General features: G+C 39.7%; 1 protein-coding gene across 3 annotated transcripts in view; it reads left to right on the top strand.

Annotated features, from left to right (window-relative positions):
• Positions 1 to 17,573, top strand: part of LOC133262441 (formin-H-like) — a 46,429-nt gene extending 28,856 nt beyond the window's left edge. Inside the window, exons 11-18 of one of the 3 annotated variants that reach the window (XM_061441635.1) lie at positions 2,997 to 3,087; positions 3,617 to 3,703; positions 5,806 to 5,973; positions 7,562 to 7,691; positions 7,823 to 7,855; positions 9,567 to 9,670; positions 11,036 to 11,119; positions 16,769 to 17,573. In XM_061441635.1, coding sequence (XP_061297619.1) covers positions 2,997 to 3,087; positions 3,617 to 3,703; positions 5,806 to 5,973; positions 7,562 to 7,691; positions 7,823 to 7,855; positions 9,567 to 9,670; positions 11,036 to 11,119; positions 16,769 to 16,873 — 802 coding nt within the window. In that variant the 3' untranslated portion in view covers positions 16,874 to 17,573. The remainder of the gene's footprint in view (positions 1 to 2,996; positions 3,088 to 3,616; positions 3,704 to 5,805; positions 5,974 to 7,561; positions 7,692 to 7,822; positions 7,856 to 9,566; positions 9,671 to 11,035; positions 11,120 to 16,768) is intronic. The other 2 variants (XM_061441636.1, XM_061441637.1) reach the window with 2 other exon arrangements.
• The last annotated feature ends 639 nt before the right edge of the window (positions 17,574 to 18,212 follow it).

Raw genomic sequence — 18,212 nt, 5'->3', positions numbered from 1 at the left:
GCAGAATCCTAGAGTAACATCTGTAATACATCCTAGTCCCCATGTAACACTTGGGCCATTCATTAAATGCATTCATATGAAAATTTGATGTAAAACTGTTTCTTGCTTCAAAATGAGGAAAAGAAAAAGTGTTTTGCCAAAGTGAGCTTGGAAAAAGATGACACAGGCAAAGAAAGCAAGGAAGTAAATAACAACTTGTGGAATGTGTTTAATTTGGGCCTTAAAATCTTTATCTTAATCAATGCATCAACAGTAATTTTAAAGTCTGCAGAATCATGTCTGTACTTAGAAAGTGATCTAAATGGGAACAACAGACATGTAGTATGGAATCACTGTTCTGTGAGATGGTTTGTACACACCTTGCCTGAAGTAAAAAGGGACATGAACAAGACACTGAATATGTCAATGTATATGTGTTTGACCACACTCTTCTGTTCAAGCCCTAATACCGCACTGCATATTCAGTCCAGGACCAACATGATGCTGAAATTGGTAACACCACTGAGGTCACTAATTTACAGCATCTGTGGTCTTTGCCATCACCCAATTGTAATAATAATAATGGCAATGAAACTTGAAAGATTATATTTTTTCTTTGAATATTTCAGTCTTCTTTTGATAGCAGTAACGCTGAGGAAATGTTTCTAGGAGTGGAATGTGTAAGAGTTATTGGATGCTGTATTACTCTACGCTATATATGATCAAGGATTCTCATTTATTGCCAAAATCTAGGAATGTATGTACAAATCTTGCAGTGAAAGAAAGCTAATTTTTCCACCCAGTAGTTTTAGAAGAATTACTGAAATAGATGAGGTGCATTTCAGAGTTAAGGGTTGGATCTCCAAGGCAGTTCAGTGTCTTTTGTCTCCCATTCAGACATCTCATCGAAGGAGCAGATTCTTATCACAAAGCATAAGCACTTATAAGTTTCTCTCGTACAATTCATTGTAGTGGATGTGGCACAACACAAGTAGCTAAACACTTCATGCTTTTGAAGATATTTTCACTTGATTTAAGTGCCATGGGGGAAAATTTTACTGTTAAAATGTGTCCTCCAGCTAATTGAGAACCTGTAGTTATGACAGGAGTTTAAGCAGGGTAGTCAGTGGCTGGAAAATTCCTCTCTGTGCAAATTATACCTGTCACACTGTCTAAGCCTGAGCAGGAACTTAAATTCTACTATTGCTGAATGAAAAATAATTAAAGCCAAACCAAGATTACATTTTAAAGCCTGTGACCAATGAGCAAAATGTCCTGCTCATGTATCCAGTGAATGTGAGTGGAGGTGGTGGTAAATCAGTAGAAGCTTCAGGACTTATTTTGATCCAGAAACAGTTCCACAGTTCTCTGAATAATTCTTTATACTGATGTCTTAAAATCAATAGCAAAGGACTCTTTTGCCCTATAAACTTAATTTTTCAGAACAGTGGGAGGTATTTTCATTGTAGAAATTCCGAGTTGCATTCATATCAAGATATATTTATGGAATGCATTCACATATTCCTGTGCTTCCTTTTCCATGATTTCCATTGTTTAATGCTTTAAACTTTAAAGCTAGGTAATCTACTAGTTTCACTTTCCGTGCACAATACATTTAAGGAAGTCGATGTAATATCAGGCTTCTGATTAAACGGAGATGTTTGCTGTCAGCTTTAAATAAAATTGTTCTCTCAATTTGCTTTAAAAGTCAAACTATTTTTAATGATAAGTAAAAACCCTTTCATTTGCCAACAGTTAACTGTTATTTTTAAATGAGAGTTCACTTTTGTTTCCTGATGCTGAAGGCTGATGAATGGAATATATTATAATCTGCTTTAATATAATAGCTCAAAACCCAGCAATAATTCAATGGAAATGTCATATTAAATTATTGACAACAGCAAAAAAAGCACCTTTATTGTTTGTCTTGTATTTAACATGCTTAAATCGTTGCATTATTTTTCCATCTTTGAATAAATTTCCTAACTTTTAATGGAAATGCAGATAAATCCCCTGAATGTTTAATCACAGTTGCTACAAATTCAATAGGTTGTTTGCAGAAAAAGAAGTTAGTAGACCTGAATACTTATTTAAGATTCTTAACACTCCTCGTATGTTAGCTATTACATTGATTTCATTTTTCTTAAGGTATGCTATGAATTCCCATAGTGTATCAGGCAGACAAAGGAGAACTGTGATGGCGTGTTTATTTTTCCAAGTGGAGGCATGTTTAAAGATGCCAGTTTTTAAGAATCTGCTGCTATGGAGTACTGTGGAAGAATATTCTGTTACCATATGCAGAAAGAAGAAAGCTGTGTTACATGCTATCATAACAAAACCAAGAAACAGATCTTGGATGTGATGCAGCACTTAGAGAGACAGAAATGCCTTTGCCCACTCTTGTTTCATGGGTAATTAAAACTGTTTTAGAGGTAGGAGTCAGTCAGACAGTGGGGCCCATTGGTTAATCACACCACAGCATGAGTTTGCTCTGCTTTTCTGCTAATTTTTCAGAGAAGTTATTGCTGGAGTCAAGCTGAGCCAGCATGGCCACAACCACTCAGAAAGTGTATGTTGTTCCTAGGTGCTTTGGAAATGTTGACAGATATGATTCTCAGATCAATGAAAACATGGCACGTATATATCAAGCTCAGAGTTGATGAACCTCTCTGGAAATTATGTCCTTAACTTCTCTGTGTGATTTTACGTTTTCCAATCCCATGCCATCGTAAATTGACTGTAGATCAGCAGCTGAACAGTACTGACTGTTATTTTCAAGCCTTATATAAACATTCAAGCATTTCCAGATATGCAGATGTATCTGCAGATCATTTTTGCTTGACATCACATAGCTGGCTCAAATGTCTATAAAGTTCCAATGGTTAAAGAATAAATATGCAATGTGTAACCCACATGAAATAGTAGGGAATTCTGATGGAACGGAATGGTAGTTTTATGTTACGGTAATATAGAATGAAGAGGAAGTGGACATCTGGTTTTCATTTGCTGCTTTACAGATACATGCCAACACCAAAAGATGTAGAAAGGTACCAGTCATTCAAGGGGTCTTCTTCAGAGCTGCACGTGGTGGATCAGTTTATGTTAGAGGTAAGAAGGTGTGCCATTTTTAGGACACTCTCCTAGATAAAACCACTACAAGAAGCTGTTGTTTGTAACTTAAATTTACAACCTCAGCTAGAATCAGTAGAAGAGGATTTATCTGATAAAGAGTTGGGACAGGTAGATGAAAAGAACTATATGGATCCCTTTGTGTCTCCAAGTCACATGCCCTCCCTCTCTTCCAAAGTAGGAGCTGATTTATTCTGAGCTAGATTTCTAAAACCTGTGAGCATAAAACTGTATGCATTTAACCATTCTTACAAGAAATGAGTGTCACCGATTTTAATAATGTCTGGCCTTAGGAGTGTGCAGTGCCTTCTTAAATTTGCTTTTGCAAAATGTATATTCAGGTATGTGCCATAGTATATCTACAGACTTAAGGCCTAGAATAAAATGAATAAATGAGCACAGAAATCAGGAGAACTATGATGCAGCAAATTACTCAAATTATGAAAGATATGTGTTTGTTTTGGTATAAACACAGGTTTTGATTCTTTTTCTGTTCAACTCCATGCAGATGTGTAAAATCCCCCACTTAGGCCAGAGGTTGGATCTTCTGCTTACCATACGTGAGCTCCCTGTAAGCATGAGAGATTTGGAGCCTGTAAGTAGCACGGTTTATAGTGTGTTCATAGTGTGTTTGTAACCAGAATCTACCGGCTAGATGGTAGAGGGCTGAGTGGCTTCAATGCAGATTTCAAGCTGGCGTAGTTAGGGAGGTTGTGGGATTTTCCCACACCTCATTTTTTTGCCTGTAGCAAAATATCTCATGGTCCATAATGGAAGCAATTCATAGTGTAATAATCCAGGCAGCCTAGCGTATAAAAAAACCCACATTTCATGGCTCTGTTCAAAATTAACAAGCAGAAAGGTTAAAAAACTTCATAAAATCTCTGTAGTTCATGGCTTTGATAGCCAAGGAATTGTAAATGGCATGAACTGTTAGAGACAGTCTACATTTGAAATGCAGTGGTGCTATCACCAGTGCACTTGGAATGCTTTTGGGAATCCAATTAGTTTAACTGTATTTTGGTAATGATGGTATTCCACAGTACTGGTTCAAAACAAAACAGTATATACATGTATGTGCATTCAATATCATCCTTATTCCATGAAGATTCAAGAAGCAGTTGTTAACGGAACTGGCAGAGGAATAGACTTCCACAAGGGAGAAAGAAAAGAACAGGAAAGGATTTTCAAATTTTAGTTCATGCTGTTGAATTTTCCTCTTTCTTTGGGCAGTGATAAGACAGAAAAGAACTTCACCATTAAAATTCAATTCCTTTTGTGTGGAGGTTCTTGCCCCACAAGCTGAAGGAATCAATCTAAAGTCATAGAACCCTAGAGCAATTTTTGCGCGATTTGACCAGCATCTCATAGGCATTTATGATGTTTAGAAGACAGCAGGAAGATTACAGCCCTGAACTGAAGTGTTGCAAACCACAGTTCAAGTCTCTTGCCTCTTTTAAGGTTGATTTAGGAGTAGGGGCACGCAAACAAACAGTGCTCCAGTTGCATGGACTGGATATTCTTGTTCCAAACTGCTGCCTTACCTGCCATGGTTTGCGTAGGCTTTGATTCAAAACAAAGTGTTTCAACACGATTCTGTTCCTATGAAAACGTTGCAAAGGTTTTGCTCTCATTCTGCATGGGGGTGATAACAAAACTTGGAAGTTCTGCAAGTGTGTTATCCTTTGTCTGGCTTGATTAAAACCATAGTAACAGTTAACAAAGCTCAGAAGGGGAACAGACGGAAAACACTGAGGAGATGCACAGATTTCTCACCCTGCCTGATACAGTGCTACACCTTTGCTGTCCTCCACTGAAACTAAATATTTGAATATTTGGAATCTATTACATATACTGTTTGCTTTGACAGATATTTAATGTTCACTGAAGAGCTGATTAGTTGTCTATGTATTTCCTTACTGGTGCATGCTAACACATGTTGTTAAACCATAGATTATACCCCAGAAACTCTATGAGACAAGCTGGATACTGACCTGGTTTCTGGCCCTGTGATGTGTCAAAATTGTTTTACACATGGCTTTCAGTTCTCCTGTGCACTTCATCCTTTCCCTGTTTTCACATTTGTGTTGCTGACTGATGAAGAGAGGTGTGGTGCTAAAAAAAACATGCGTTTCCTAATTTAAAACAAAGCTCTTGTGTCTGTAGCTCTAGAAGGGAGGGAAACAGAAATTGATACTGAGTTTGATTACAGGAAATGATGACTCTTCCTTGTGGGGAAACTGCTAAGAATTCTGATAAGAACAGTCTTCAGCTGGTATAAACAGGAGGGAGGGAGGTGAAGAATGGAGAACTTTGTACCGTGCTTGAGGCTATCTGCTTCCCCTGATACATGACATTTGATGCAATCTGGTGCATTCAAACAACAAAATACCTTTTTTTTGCAACAAGCATTTTTAAGAGATGAAGTTGAAGTCATTTTGGCAGGGCCGATTTGGCAGCCAGAAAGGATGTGACCTCCTTCAGGGACAGGCAACTGTGCTAACACCAGCTTTATCTTGGTGGGAGACTTTCAAAAGGTCCTTCCTGAAAACCCCTGGCCTATTCCCCCACCAAAGTTGAATAGGAAATTATCCATCAGCTAAAGCGTGACTTCAGGCGAGGAAAATGAGGCTTTTGGCAAAACGAAGGTATAGACACCTGTGATTTGCTTACATTTTCAATCTGAACTGGAGGAAGATTTGTGTATTTCAGCTAATAACCCAGAAAATCCAAGCAAGTAAGCAGCTGCTATCCAGCCAAAAATTTGTTGCTGTCTTGGAGTACATTTTAGCCATTGGGAACCATTTAAATGAAAAGGCTGGAAAAGAGAAGACAAAAGGATTTCGATTGTCATCTTTGACCAAAGTGAGTAAATATTTTTCTTGTGATTAAAAGCTTCACATTCTATGGTATGTTAGCCATTAATATTAACTCAGTTTTTCCCTCAATATGGAGAAAGGCTATAATTTTTAATGAGTAGCTAACATTTTAACATCTTCTTTTGGTTGCACTAGAAACAAAATCCTGCATAACAACATATTATTTAACGTCTATTAAAATAAGATGCATTTCTCCATTTTAGACAGCAGCACTGGCTAGATGAGGGCACCGAGGTGCTGAGTACACTCTGTTTCTAATGAGGTAGAACATCAAAATGCTGACAGTCCTGATATTAAGATCCCCTGGCTAGAACAGGCATCTGAGCTGCAGGCCCCTGGTTAGAAACAAGTTTAGATAAAGCATAATTTGCAGTTTTGTGCAGAGCGCTGTTATATGGACCCTTTTCATTTCACTGTAGTCAGAGATTGTAACTGCAGCATTTCTTCTGTGGTGGTTGCATTTTTATGGCACTGGAGTAATTTCTTAGTGCTTCATTTTACACCAGTGCAAGACCTTTTGCCACCAGAAATTTGAAGGATTTGCCATTTGAAGGTAAAGTTTCAAAAGTAGAATGTAAATAAATTAATAAGTTGACAGGGAGTGAAATTTGCCTGCAACAGTTTTAACCCTCCATCACTGCTCTGCTGGATGATTGAAGAGGGGACAAAGGTGGCAGTTGCGATCTTTATCCTGCCAGACATCTGCAGCACAATAAACATCATTTGGCTCTTAGCTCTCTAATTGTCTCATCACTGACCTACCACTTGTGTGACATTAGGCTGAGTTTTCCACTGGTTTTAAGGAAACTGCTTTCCCCTCTTCATCAAAATTTGCCATCAGAAAATGCTGTTGCTGAGCACTGGGGTTTTTCCCCTCCTCCATCCAGCAGAACAAAGCATTATATTCTTATCCTAAAAAGTAAGAAATACAAATTCATGAAGCTGCCTTGTACCTTTAATGCTGTTGCAAGATTATGCCTTATCTGTATAGGAGAGAGAAGGGTTTTTGTTTTGTTTTTGTAAGGTATCTTTCCCATCTGGAGACTTTAATATATGGGTGAGTGATTTATAACTCTAGTGACAATTCTGAGACACAACTTGCATTCTTTTTTCTCTTTATATATATATATAATGGCTATAATACCACATCTATCATAATGAAAAATGCCTAAGAAATCATTTTCTGCCACAAAGCATCTTCCCAGATTCAATTAAGAAACTTTGCTATCTTTGTGAGCACAGCACACTGCTTTTAACTGGAAAGGAGTAATGGCTGTGTTTGGCGGTTCAAAATCAGTTGTAATCAGTTAGGATACCTCAAGTTAAAAAAGACCCATGTGAATAAGAATACACAAAAGAACAAGGAAGGTCAACAGATATGGGAGTGTAAAGCTGATCTTACTCAAGAACGTGTGAAATGGCAGATTGAAAAGAGGATTAATTTCATTGTTTTCTATTCTTGTCAGCTTTACCTGGGAGCTATCAACATCCTGCTGTTCCTTTTTCTTTCTTTCTTTTTAATTTTTTAAGTGTAACAGCTCAGTCTGTCAATTATTGCTCTGTTCCCTTTGCAGTTACCTCTGTTGCGGGGTAAAGAGAAGACATTCACCTTGCTTCACGCCCTTGTGGAACAGATCTTCTTACATGAGCCTGATCTTGCCAAATTTTCTGAGGAGTTGACAGAATTTGAAGCTGTTCCCGATGGTAAGAGGAGGGAGGGGGAAAAAATAATCAACAAATGAAAAATGAAGTCCTTCAACTTCTGTGGAGACTTCCATCCTCACACTGTGAATGGTGCTTATTAGCATGTTTTTTCCCTCTCTCTTCCTTTCCAGCTTCCATGAAGGGCCTCAGCGCTGAAGTTGATGGTATGTAAATGTGGTTTCTAAATTCAGAGAAAGATTTTCATATGGTGTGCAGTCATTTGGAACAGGTTTTCATTGCACTTCTGCAGTTTGTAAAGAGAGGTAAAGGTTCAAAACACTGAGGTAAACTGTTGCTATGGTGATACTGAACCTGCCGTGCTACCGTGAAGAACTTAGAAAAATAAAAAAGAAATATTAAAGTTTGTCCAGGTGGTTTAGAAATATAAAAAAAGAGACTGCCCATGGTAAATAGTTTGTCATATACTGCATATGTTAAGTAATACAAGTGCTCCATCAAAGTTACGGCTGCAGCAGAGTCTCTGGGAGCAGGCGATGAGGCAGGAGAAACTTTCCCACAGTTCAGTCCTGAAGTTCAAGAGCTTCTTTGAACAAAACTGGTCATCTTCTCTAGAAAGGAGTCCAACAGCAATCAACAGGAGGGAATAGAATAAGGTTATTCAAATATAAGACAGATTTTGGAAGACATTTACAAGTTATCGTTGAACAGTGTCATAATGTGGCCAGTGAATTCAATGGATTTTAGAATGAAGGTTTTGATAGAGGAGGTGTATGAGTGGATGAAAGTGACTTGTATTATGTCGAAAGTTTGTAAAAAATCTATCTTCTGAAAATGTGATGTGGTGTTGACTCTAACTACACACCAATAGATACTATTTTAGCCTTTGATAGCACATCTGAATGATAGTCACTCTCAGCTCTTGGCTTGAAAAAATCTCATACCTATTCTGCTGGGCTCCTGGAGTCAGCCAGGCATGTAGCCTGGTTGTTTATATTGTTTCATGAAACTCCAATCAACTTTTTAGGAGATATAATGAAGTAAAAATAGCACTGTTTACCTTTGGTAACTTGTGTTCTCTGGGGACAATGTTGATAGCAATTCAAAATTACTTACTATTTTAAAGGCAGTTTTGGAAAGTCATAGGTAAAGCAGTACAATGGGCATTATACCAGAAACTGTTGGGTGCTGTCAGAGGAGGTAAATATTGAGTACTGGATGAGGTTGCTGTCTTCTTCCATGGGTTCCTGAGGGGTCCAGCATAGTCTAGTCACTTGTATCTTCTGAGACCCATTCACCAGAGCAGGGAAGGAAAGAGATGGACCAAATGCCAGTGAATCAGCCTTTCTTACCATGTAGTTCAAGGCACATCCTAGAGCTCATCTTCTGCAAATATTGCACAAGCAGAGGAAGATGCTAGAATGCAGCCTGAGTTAGTTCAGGACCAAGTCCCTGGAGCCAACGCTGTACCCTCTTCTCCTGCCATTTCACACAGCAGGAGGTCTCACGGTACAAACAGGATTTCTTACTGTTACACACAGTAGAATTTTTGTTCTTTTATCTTTAAAAGAACCCTGAACTTTTTACACAAAACATAGGTTTGAAGAATGTTTTTTTCATTACTAAGCCCAATGCTTAAATCTCTGAAAGGTCAGATTTATGGCTGCTGCATAACCATATTATCGGCCTCTTCATTATTCAGTAGTTGCTGTGATGTGATCACATACTATATTTTTTCTGCAAGACCCATGCCTCTTTCAGGATTTCTATAACCACACAAAAAGTTATATTCCTAGATGAATGTATTGTAGACCCATAATCGCCTAAATTTTCCATGTGTCCTAAATTAGACATTTGCAACCATTTGGACACAACTGCATGCCTGTGAGATTTCTCATTTTCTTTCTCTTTTGTTAGTTTTAAAGAAAGAATTGGAAGACGTTATTCAGTGCAGGCGGCTTATTAAACCCAAGACAATCAAAGTGACATCCCAGGAGTCACAGTTCTGCAAGGATCTAAAGGTAACATTATCACAGTCTTATTGTGGGCTGGAGGGAAAGGATGAGTAATCTGCTTAGTTTGTGCTGAGATCTGCCCTGACAAGGGTGTCAAGCATTTGAGGGAAAGTGGCCTTTTATTCCCTTCTGATAGTGTCTCATACTGCAGCGTGAGAAGGGCTTTTCAGAGTTTTTGCATCTCCTGCTTTTGCTTCACAGTGAAATGGGCTGGAGTGGATGAGGAATGGGTGTAGCCCAAGGTTACTCATGATACTCACTTTGCAATAATAGTAATTTTAGAGCATATATGAATTTTTAATAATTTCCTCTGCTCTCAGAAAGGAAAATAGCACAGTCATATTTATTCTGTTTATATGTGTGTGTATATATATATATATATATATGTTTGTATGTTTATTCTGTTTATATGTTTCCAAACATTTAGGTTGGAAAAGACCTTTAAGGTCATTGAATTCAACCATTAACCTAGCACTGCCAAGGCCATCACTAAACTGTGTCCCCAGGTGGCACATATACATATCTTGTCAATACCTCTGGGGGTGGGTACTCCACCACTTCCCTGGGCAGCCTGTTCCAGTGTTTGATAACCCTTTTAAGTGATAAAATATTTCCTAATATCCAGTCTAAACTTTCCCTCATGCAACTTGAGGCCATTTCCTCTCAACCTTACTTGGAAAAAGAGACCATCCGAGAAACACCATGCTAAGGCATGCCTAAATTATGAATACAGGTTGATCTAACATGATTCTACCCATGCTAGTGGCAAAAAAAGATGGGGTAGGAACACAATGGAGAGTTCACTGAGCAAGCTGTAGCGAGCCCAGTTCTGGCCATGGTCAGCAGAACCAAACACAGGGTTTATTAGCCTGGGTACAGAGAAGTTAATTAAGTCTCAGAAGCGCTGTTGCCCTACTTGTGAACAAGCCTACTTCCAGTGAAGGCATTCCTGTCAAAACAAAAGAATCTTTACTTCAAAAGTGAAGTTTCTAAGTTAAGTTTCCGTCTCCTTAAGAACTAGCAACCGGGAATGATAAACAACTTATGCAAAAAGGCTAGTCTATGCCAAATGTGGGTGGAAATTAGGACCTTATGATGCTTATCTAGTTCTGCCAGTTTTAATAGATTTAGGTAATGTCATCGGATGATACAGTAGAAACTTCTCTAACATTGATGTTTCTTTTTTTTTGTCTTTGATGTCTCAATACTTGTAGGGAAATGTGTGTGCTTGATGTATGCTTATCTTTTGTGAAATGTGAAATTTTTGTGACATGAAAATTTTGACATGAATTATCTTGTTTTCACTGCTATTTAATTCCTGTTTCAATATTATGCTCCTATATGAAATTAAGAAGTTTTATTTTATTACAGGATTTAATTCAGAAATATGAAGGGGATCTATCCCAACTGTCAAAGAGATGTGATGAAATGAAGAAGCTTTACAGCAACGTACTGGTACATCTCATATTAAAATACAATGAAAATAAATCTACATTTATTTATTTATAAATGAAAAAAAAGAAAAGGCGAGAAGAAAGAAGTGCCAGAAGTTTCCATACTTCCACATGCTTTGTAGTTACAGTGTCCACAGAAATGGAAAAATAGCTAATCACATCTAACAGTGTTGGCATGCTCTGAATGAAAATCTGGCCTTTCATTTTCTTGAGGTCTTAACAGCCCATTTTTTTCAGAGGGTCTGTGGCCCAAGTATCAAAAAGAAATTAGATGTTCAGCAACTTTATAAATTCAATGAATTTAACTGTTGAATGCTTTCAACATGTTACAGAAAACGTGTTATGAAAAGCAATGTGTTCTGGTTCCTCCCAGCAGTCAAAGGCCAGGCTAGGCAGAGCCTTAGGTAACATGGTCTAGTGTGAGGCATCCCTGCCTATGGCAGGAGGTTGGAGCTAGGTGGTGTTAAGGTCCTTTCAACCCAAGCCATTCTGTGATTCTATGTCTCTGGCTGGTAGGCAGCTGCAAATCTATTACTTTGGCTGATAGTTTTTTTTCTAGTGACAAGCTTACAAGTCCAGGGCATTGATTCAGCTACTGTTATTTGAGTGGGAGGGAGACTGAGATAGAGATGTTAGTAGTAGCTAAAAATGAGCAGAGCAGAAAGGAAGCTCCACAGGCAGAAGAATTCTGATAAAGAAACTCTCTGTTCTTGTTTGTTCCTGTTATATTCACCCACACTTGTACCGGAAAAGCACCTAATTTTCTCAATCACTTTTTCCTCTGAACAGAAGCAACCCATCTAGGTCCAGTACACTGGAAAATGTTGGTTTTTTTTTGGTGAGAGGGTTACACTAGAAGGAATGATAAAAACTCCACGCTGCATTTTTTAACAACATAGCACGTAGATTCCTTGTTTAGTACAATGTTCTTGGAGCGTGATTGAAATTCAGGAGGTCTCTGCTATGGTGACAGTATTCTCCTGCAGAATAGTCACACCAGGAGGCTTTAAGGAAAGGAACAAGTTTACTGCCATGCAGAAATAATTTCCTGGTCCTGGGATTTGGACCTTTTTTATAAGGGGGAGGGATAAGAACATGAGAAGTTTTATGGTAGGTAAATGCTATACAGAAGATGCAGCCAGGAAAATCTTTGGGGACTTTATCTGAATAGACATTGAAGATGAGCGAGATGTTTGACAAAGGAAATTTAATTAGTAATGTGTTTTACTAAAAATAATATTGTAAATATAGAATCATAGAATCATAGAATAGTTAGGGTTGGAAAGGACCTTAAGATCATCCAGTTCCATCCCCCCTGCCATGGGCAGGGACACCTCACACTAAACCATCTCACCCAAGGCCTTGTCCAACCTGGTCTTGAACACCGCCAGGGATGGAGCATTCACAACTTCCCTGGGCAACCCATTCCAGTGCCTCACCAACCTAACAGGAAAGAATTTCCTTCTTATATCCAACCTAAACTTCCCCTGTGTAAGTTTTAACCCCTTACCCCTTGTCCTGTCACTACAGTCTCTAATGAAGAGTTCCTTCCCAGCATCCCTATAGGCCCCCTTCAGATACTGGAAGGCTGCTATGAGGTCTCCACGCAGCCTTCTCTTCTCCAGCCTGAACAGCCCCAACTTTCTCAGCCTGTCTTCATACAGGAGGTGCTCCAGTCCCCTGATCATCCTCGTGGCCCTTCTCTGGACTTGTTCCAACAGTTCCATGTCCTTTCTATGTTGAGGACACCAGAACTGCACACAATACTCCAGGTGAGGTCTCACAAGAGCAGAGCAGAGGAGCAGGATCACCTCCTTCAACCTGCTGGTCATGCTCCTTTTGATGCAGCCCAGGATACAGTTGGCTTTCTGGGCTGCAAGCGCACACTGCCAGCTCATGTTCATTTTCTCATCGACTGGCACCCCCAAGTCCTTCTCTGCAGGGCTGCTCTGAATCTCTTCTCTGCCCAACCTGTAGCTCTGCCTGGGATTGCTCCGACCCAGGTGTAGGACCTTGCACTTGGCATGGTTAAACTTCATGAGGTTGGCATCAGCCCACCTCACAAGCGTGTCAAGGTCCCTCTGGATGGCATTCCTTCCCTCCAGGGTATCAACCGAACCACACAGCTTGGTGTCATCGGCAAACTTGCTGAGGGCGCACTCAATCCCACTGTCCATGTCAGCGATGAAGATGTTAAACAAGACCGGTCCCAACACCAATCCCTGAGGGACACCACTCGTTACTGGTCTCCAGCCGGACACTGAGCCATTGACCACAACTCTTTGTGTGCGGCCATCCAGCCAGTTCTTTATCCACCGAGTGGTCCATCCACCAAATTGATGTCTCTCCAATTTAGAGACAAGGATGTCATGTGGGACAGTGTCGAACGCTTTACACAAGTCCAGGTAGATGACATCAACTGCTCTACCCCTGTCCATCAGTTCTGTAGCCCCATCATAGAAGGCCACCAAGTTGGTCAGGCAGGATTTCCCCTTAGTGAAGCCAATGCTGGCTGTCACCAAGCACCTTGTTGTTTTTCATGTGCCTTAGCATGCCATCCAGGAGAATCTGCTCCAAGATTTTGCCAGGCACAGAGGTGAGACTGACTGGTCTGTAATTCCCTGGGTCATCCATTTTCCCCTTCTTGAAAATGGGGGTTATATTTCCCTTTTTCCAGTCATCAGGAACTTCACCTGACTGCCATGATTTCTCAAATATGATGGCCAGCGGCTTCACAACTTCATTCGCCAGCTCCTTCAGGACCCACGGATGGATCTCATCAGGACCCACGGACTTGTGCACATTCAGATTTTTAAGATGGTCTCGAACCAGTTCCTCTCCTACAGTAGGCGCAAGGTCTTCATTCTCACAGTCCCTGCGTCTGCCTTCCAAGACTTGGGTGGTGTGGTCAGAGCCTTTGCCAGTGAAGACCGAGGCAAAGAAGTCATTCAGAACCTCAGCCTTCTCCAAATCCTGTGTAGCCAGTTCTCCTGAGAGCTTCCTGAGGGGGCCTACATTCTCCCTAGTCTGTTTTTTATTTGCTACGTACTTGTAGAATCCCTTCCTGTTATCCTTTAACACCTCTAGCTAAGTTTAATTCTAACTGGGCCTTAGCTTTCCTAACCTGGTCCCTAGCTTCCCAGACAACATCCCTGTACTCTTCCCAGGCCTTCCTCCTTGCTTCCACTTATTATAAGCCTCTTTTTTAATTTAAATTTTCTTCAGGAGCTCCTTATCCATCCAAGGAGGTCTCCTGGCCCTCCTGCTGCACTTCCTTCTGGTTGGGATGCGCATATGTGCAAGGGTTTCTTTGTGTCTTTTGCAGCCCTTCAGAAATGGCAAAGATGCCTCAGTGTAGCAAGCCAAAGTTGTACGTACCACCTAGGCGAGTAACTCTGTCCCAAGCCTTCGAAAGAAGAATTGGGATAAAGCAAGAAGAAGAGGGTGGAAAAAGTATTGTAAATGAGAGAACAAACGTTTGAGTTACATGAGTGGAAATGGTCGAAAAGTATTCACTAAGTTTAAAAATGGGGAGATTTGCGCTGTAAAAACTTTGAGGGTCATTTCTTGCACAGGGAGCGAAAGAATCTAACCCAATTTACGTAAAAGTCATCTTCAGAAGGAGCTGTGCTGTGTGGTCAGTCCTGTTTGCAGACCCATGTCATCCCCAGGGAGAATGTGCCCTCCTCTGTGTGTGTGTTCTGTCATATTCCTCCTGCATAGACATGGTTTCTCTCTAGCTGTGTACACTCAGCCAGAAGGTGTAACACATGTGATGATGTGTGAGGCTCTGCTTTCCTTTCTTGTACTGGAAACTCATCTGAGACTTATTTGCATCTGAAGAGGATTTTATTTTCCATGTAGCTGGAAGTTGCCTCAAGTTTTAACCTATCTGCTTCTCGCCCTCCGTCCCCCATTGTTCTCTAAAGTTAGGCATTTGATATATTTCTCGCCTTTGGAATGGATGTTTCTTTTTCCTTCGTAATAATGTTATTCCTAGGCAGAACTTTTTGCATATTTATAAAGCAGCAAAAATGTAAAGCAAATATAAAATAGGATGGGTGATCAAAGATCAGGCTATTCTCTCAAGCAGTAGGAAGGAATAGTCCAGCTTATCTAAGGGAATACCTGACGTGGAAATATTGTTGTAGGTAGCCATGGAAATCACGTTGCACATAAACCAAAAACTACCGCAGGCCTACCTATGATTTTGTATTCTGCTTATAAAATCAATAATGACTTTGGCATATGACACTTCTATGGAATGAGCAATAAATTGGGGATGACTGCCTGTGGTATAGCTGTGGGCTATCAACTTTTCACAGATGGTCATTAGCTCCAGGAAATGCCTCTGTCATTGTTCTTTACATGATGGTACACTGTGGGTGAGTGGCAAGGCGTGCCAACCATCAAGGGCTTGGAGCACCCAGGAGGTGCAATTAGGAACACAACAGGCAAAACTATTAATCAGGTGTCACTGGTTGATGTTAAAGTTTTTGTGACTGGTTTATATGAGAGTGGTTTCTTTTACTGTGTTGTTTCTGATTTCCAGGCTTAGTTTGCTCCTAAGAACATGTTAGATGATGTCCAGGTGAACACACTCAAGTAATGGCAGATACCTGCCCAGACCTTTTTGTGTGTTTCAGTTGGAACCTGAAATACGTCATCATTGCTGCTCAGCCCTGGGAGAGCTGCATCCCCCAATTACAGAGAAGCTCTCAATTACAGCAGAGATAAGAACTTGTAGCAGCACAGGATGCCTTTTTAAACTTTTTGATGAAACCTTTGGAGCATGTTCACTAGATTTGTTCTGCTCAATTAAGGAAGCTGTTGCAGGCAGAGTTATGTTCTTTACTGCGTTGATCCCATTAACGGGGAATCTCTGAAAACGATGACAAACCTCTTGAATTAAGCCTTAGCAACAGGTGTAATATCAAAAATCCTTTCCTATCCAAGAACTGGAAGGTGTATGTGGAAGTGATTTTAGTTAATGCAGGCATCATCCTCCTAATACTAAACACTGTAGTATGACTGCCTTTCACCTCTTGTTTTATAGCAGGGCAGACAGGATGCCAACATCATTCACATCTCTTAAAAGCTTTCCATCTGTTCCCCTTTTTCAGGTGAAGGAAAGAAGAGAACAGGGAGCTCTGGCTCTTCGATAAATTACTTTGCTCTCCAAAATATTTGCTTCCCTATGAATACTTTTGTTTGTAAAGCAAAATGACAGAATAAGAAAGGTTTTGGGCTTTAATCTGACATAACCGTGCCCACTGTGGAACATAAACAATTTCCTTAACATGGGCATTTCCTCTTACGAATGGGTTCATCTAACAGTTTGTAAAGCCAGTTTACTGATTTTTCTCCTTTTCAGCTGGAGATCTATAGTCCAGGCAGAGAGATTGTGTTAGCAGAACTCCAGGTTACTGAGTTATTCAGTGACAACTCCTGGGGCCACTTTTACTTAGGATGTTTTGGCTCTCAGATTGCTGGAGACTTAAGCCAGCTCTAAGTTTTCTAATTATTAATATCAACAATAATGAAAGTATTTAACTTTTCTCTTGCTCTTTTGTTTTCTTTAAGATCCTGGACATGGGTTAGATTACTTGGATATGCTAATGTTAGATATTATTCTCTTTCAAATTTACAGGTAAAATTTGGGGAGCCACAAGACCTGGACTCTCAGGAACTGTTTGGATGGATATCTTCATTCATTAGTGAGTTTAGGAAGGCCTGTGCTGAAGTTATGCCATAAGGACCACATAAATCTTATAAAGAGGTGAGGGAACGAGAAGACCAGGAAACAACATTTAAGCTAACTGGTTTGAAAGCCTCTCTACTAATAAGTAGCCTCTAGTATATAGTCTGTACAGCCATATACCTTGATTTTGGGAGATATTTGATTTATGTGCAAGGGGTATTTGACCTTTAGGATAACAGATCACTTATGAGCCTCTCTACCTTTTGTGGTGTACGTGCTTTTGTATTTTGAGATGCCTGTATTTTTAGAAAGGACACAGTTTGGAGATTTTATAATCTTTCTTTCTAATATTAATGTAGATTGTGTTGAGTTTTAACTATTACTTTCCATGAAGAAGCTTCTGTATGATCATCTGTTTTTTAATTACTTTTTTCTGTAGTTTTCTACCCAACACTCTACGAGTTTTATAATGAAACAGGGAGCTGTTACCCATAGAGGAGAGTATTTAGCAAAAATTCTTGTTTGTTTTTCTGCTATTGAAGCATTGCAGCCTTAGTATGTCATGGAGAAAGTATCTGGCTGGGTGGGTTTTGGTTTATTTTCCCCCAGAGTGGTGCAATAAAACAGTGCTTTTTATGGCTGATGTAATGTATTCAGGTAAAATACTATAGAAGGCAATCAGTGTGAGATTTGCCTTGGCAGGAAAAGAAAAATATCAGAGAAGCAAAATAAAAACTTGTCATGAAGCATCCAAGTAATGGATACTGGAGGTGTAATTATTCATGCTTTTCAAAAGGGAAAATATATCTGTTGCATTTGTTGGCTTTTACATATTTTTTTATAGAATCGTTATCCAGAGCTCCAATATATGAGAAGAAAAGAAAGCCTATAAATGCAGAGACAAAATGGATGTGTTTAACATTGACAGCAGAAAATGGTTCTAAAAGGTCATTGATAAAATTTGGCATTTTCTCTATCAGTTTTGCAAACAGTGTTTTTTGCGGAAAAAAATGTGCTACCTGATTTATTTTAGGTCTGACTGCCCATGTCTCAAAGTGTTTGTTTGGGCTTTAATAGAAATGTTTGACACTCTCCCTGACTCAGTGCTAAAACAAGGTAGGGCTGACCCTTCTGCAATGCTTAAATGCAATTTCGTCTAAAAATTACATTACCACGACCCACTCTCATGAAATTTCTCTATACCCAACATTTAATTTGCTGTTCTAGATGTGACCACTGCTGCACATCTAGGTATTTCGATAAAGATCCAGTAAAGGGCCTGGGCACCCAACAGCTAGGGTCTGCAATACGTAGATTTTTAGTGCTGGTCATGTCAGACAGTAAAGGACAGTCACTAGGAATAGACACTCGGACACATCTGATGTACCATGTC

The sequence above is a fragment of the Pezoporus flaviventris genome, unplaced genomic scaffold (genome assembly GCF_033815535.1).
Source record: "Pezoporus flaviventris isolate CSIRO_AGI_PZ_B2104156 unplaced genomic scaffold, CSIRO_AGI_Pfla_v1 ptg000213l, whole genome shotgun sequence".
NCBI lineage: Eukaryota > Metazoa > Chordata > Aves > Psittaciformes > Psittacidae > Pezoporus > Pezoporus flaviventris.
Note: the sequence above shows the minus strand (reverse complement) of the source record. Positions and strands in the feature narration are given on the sequence as shown.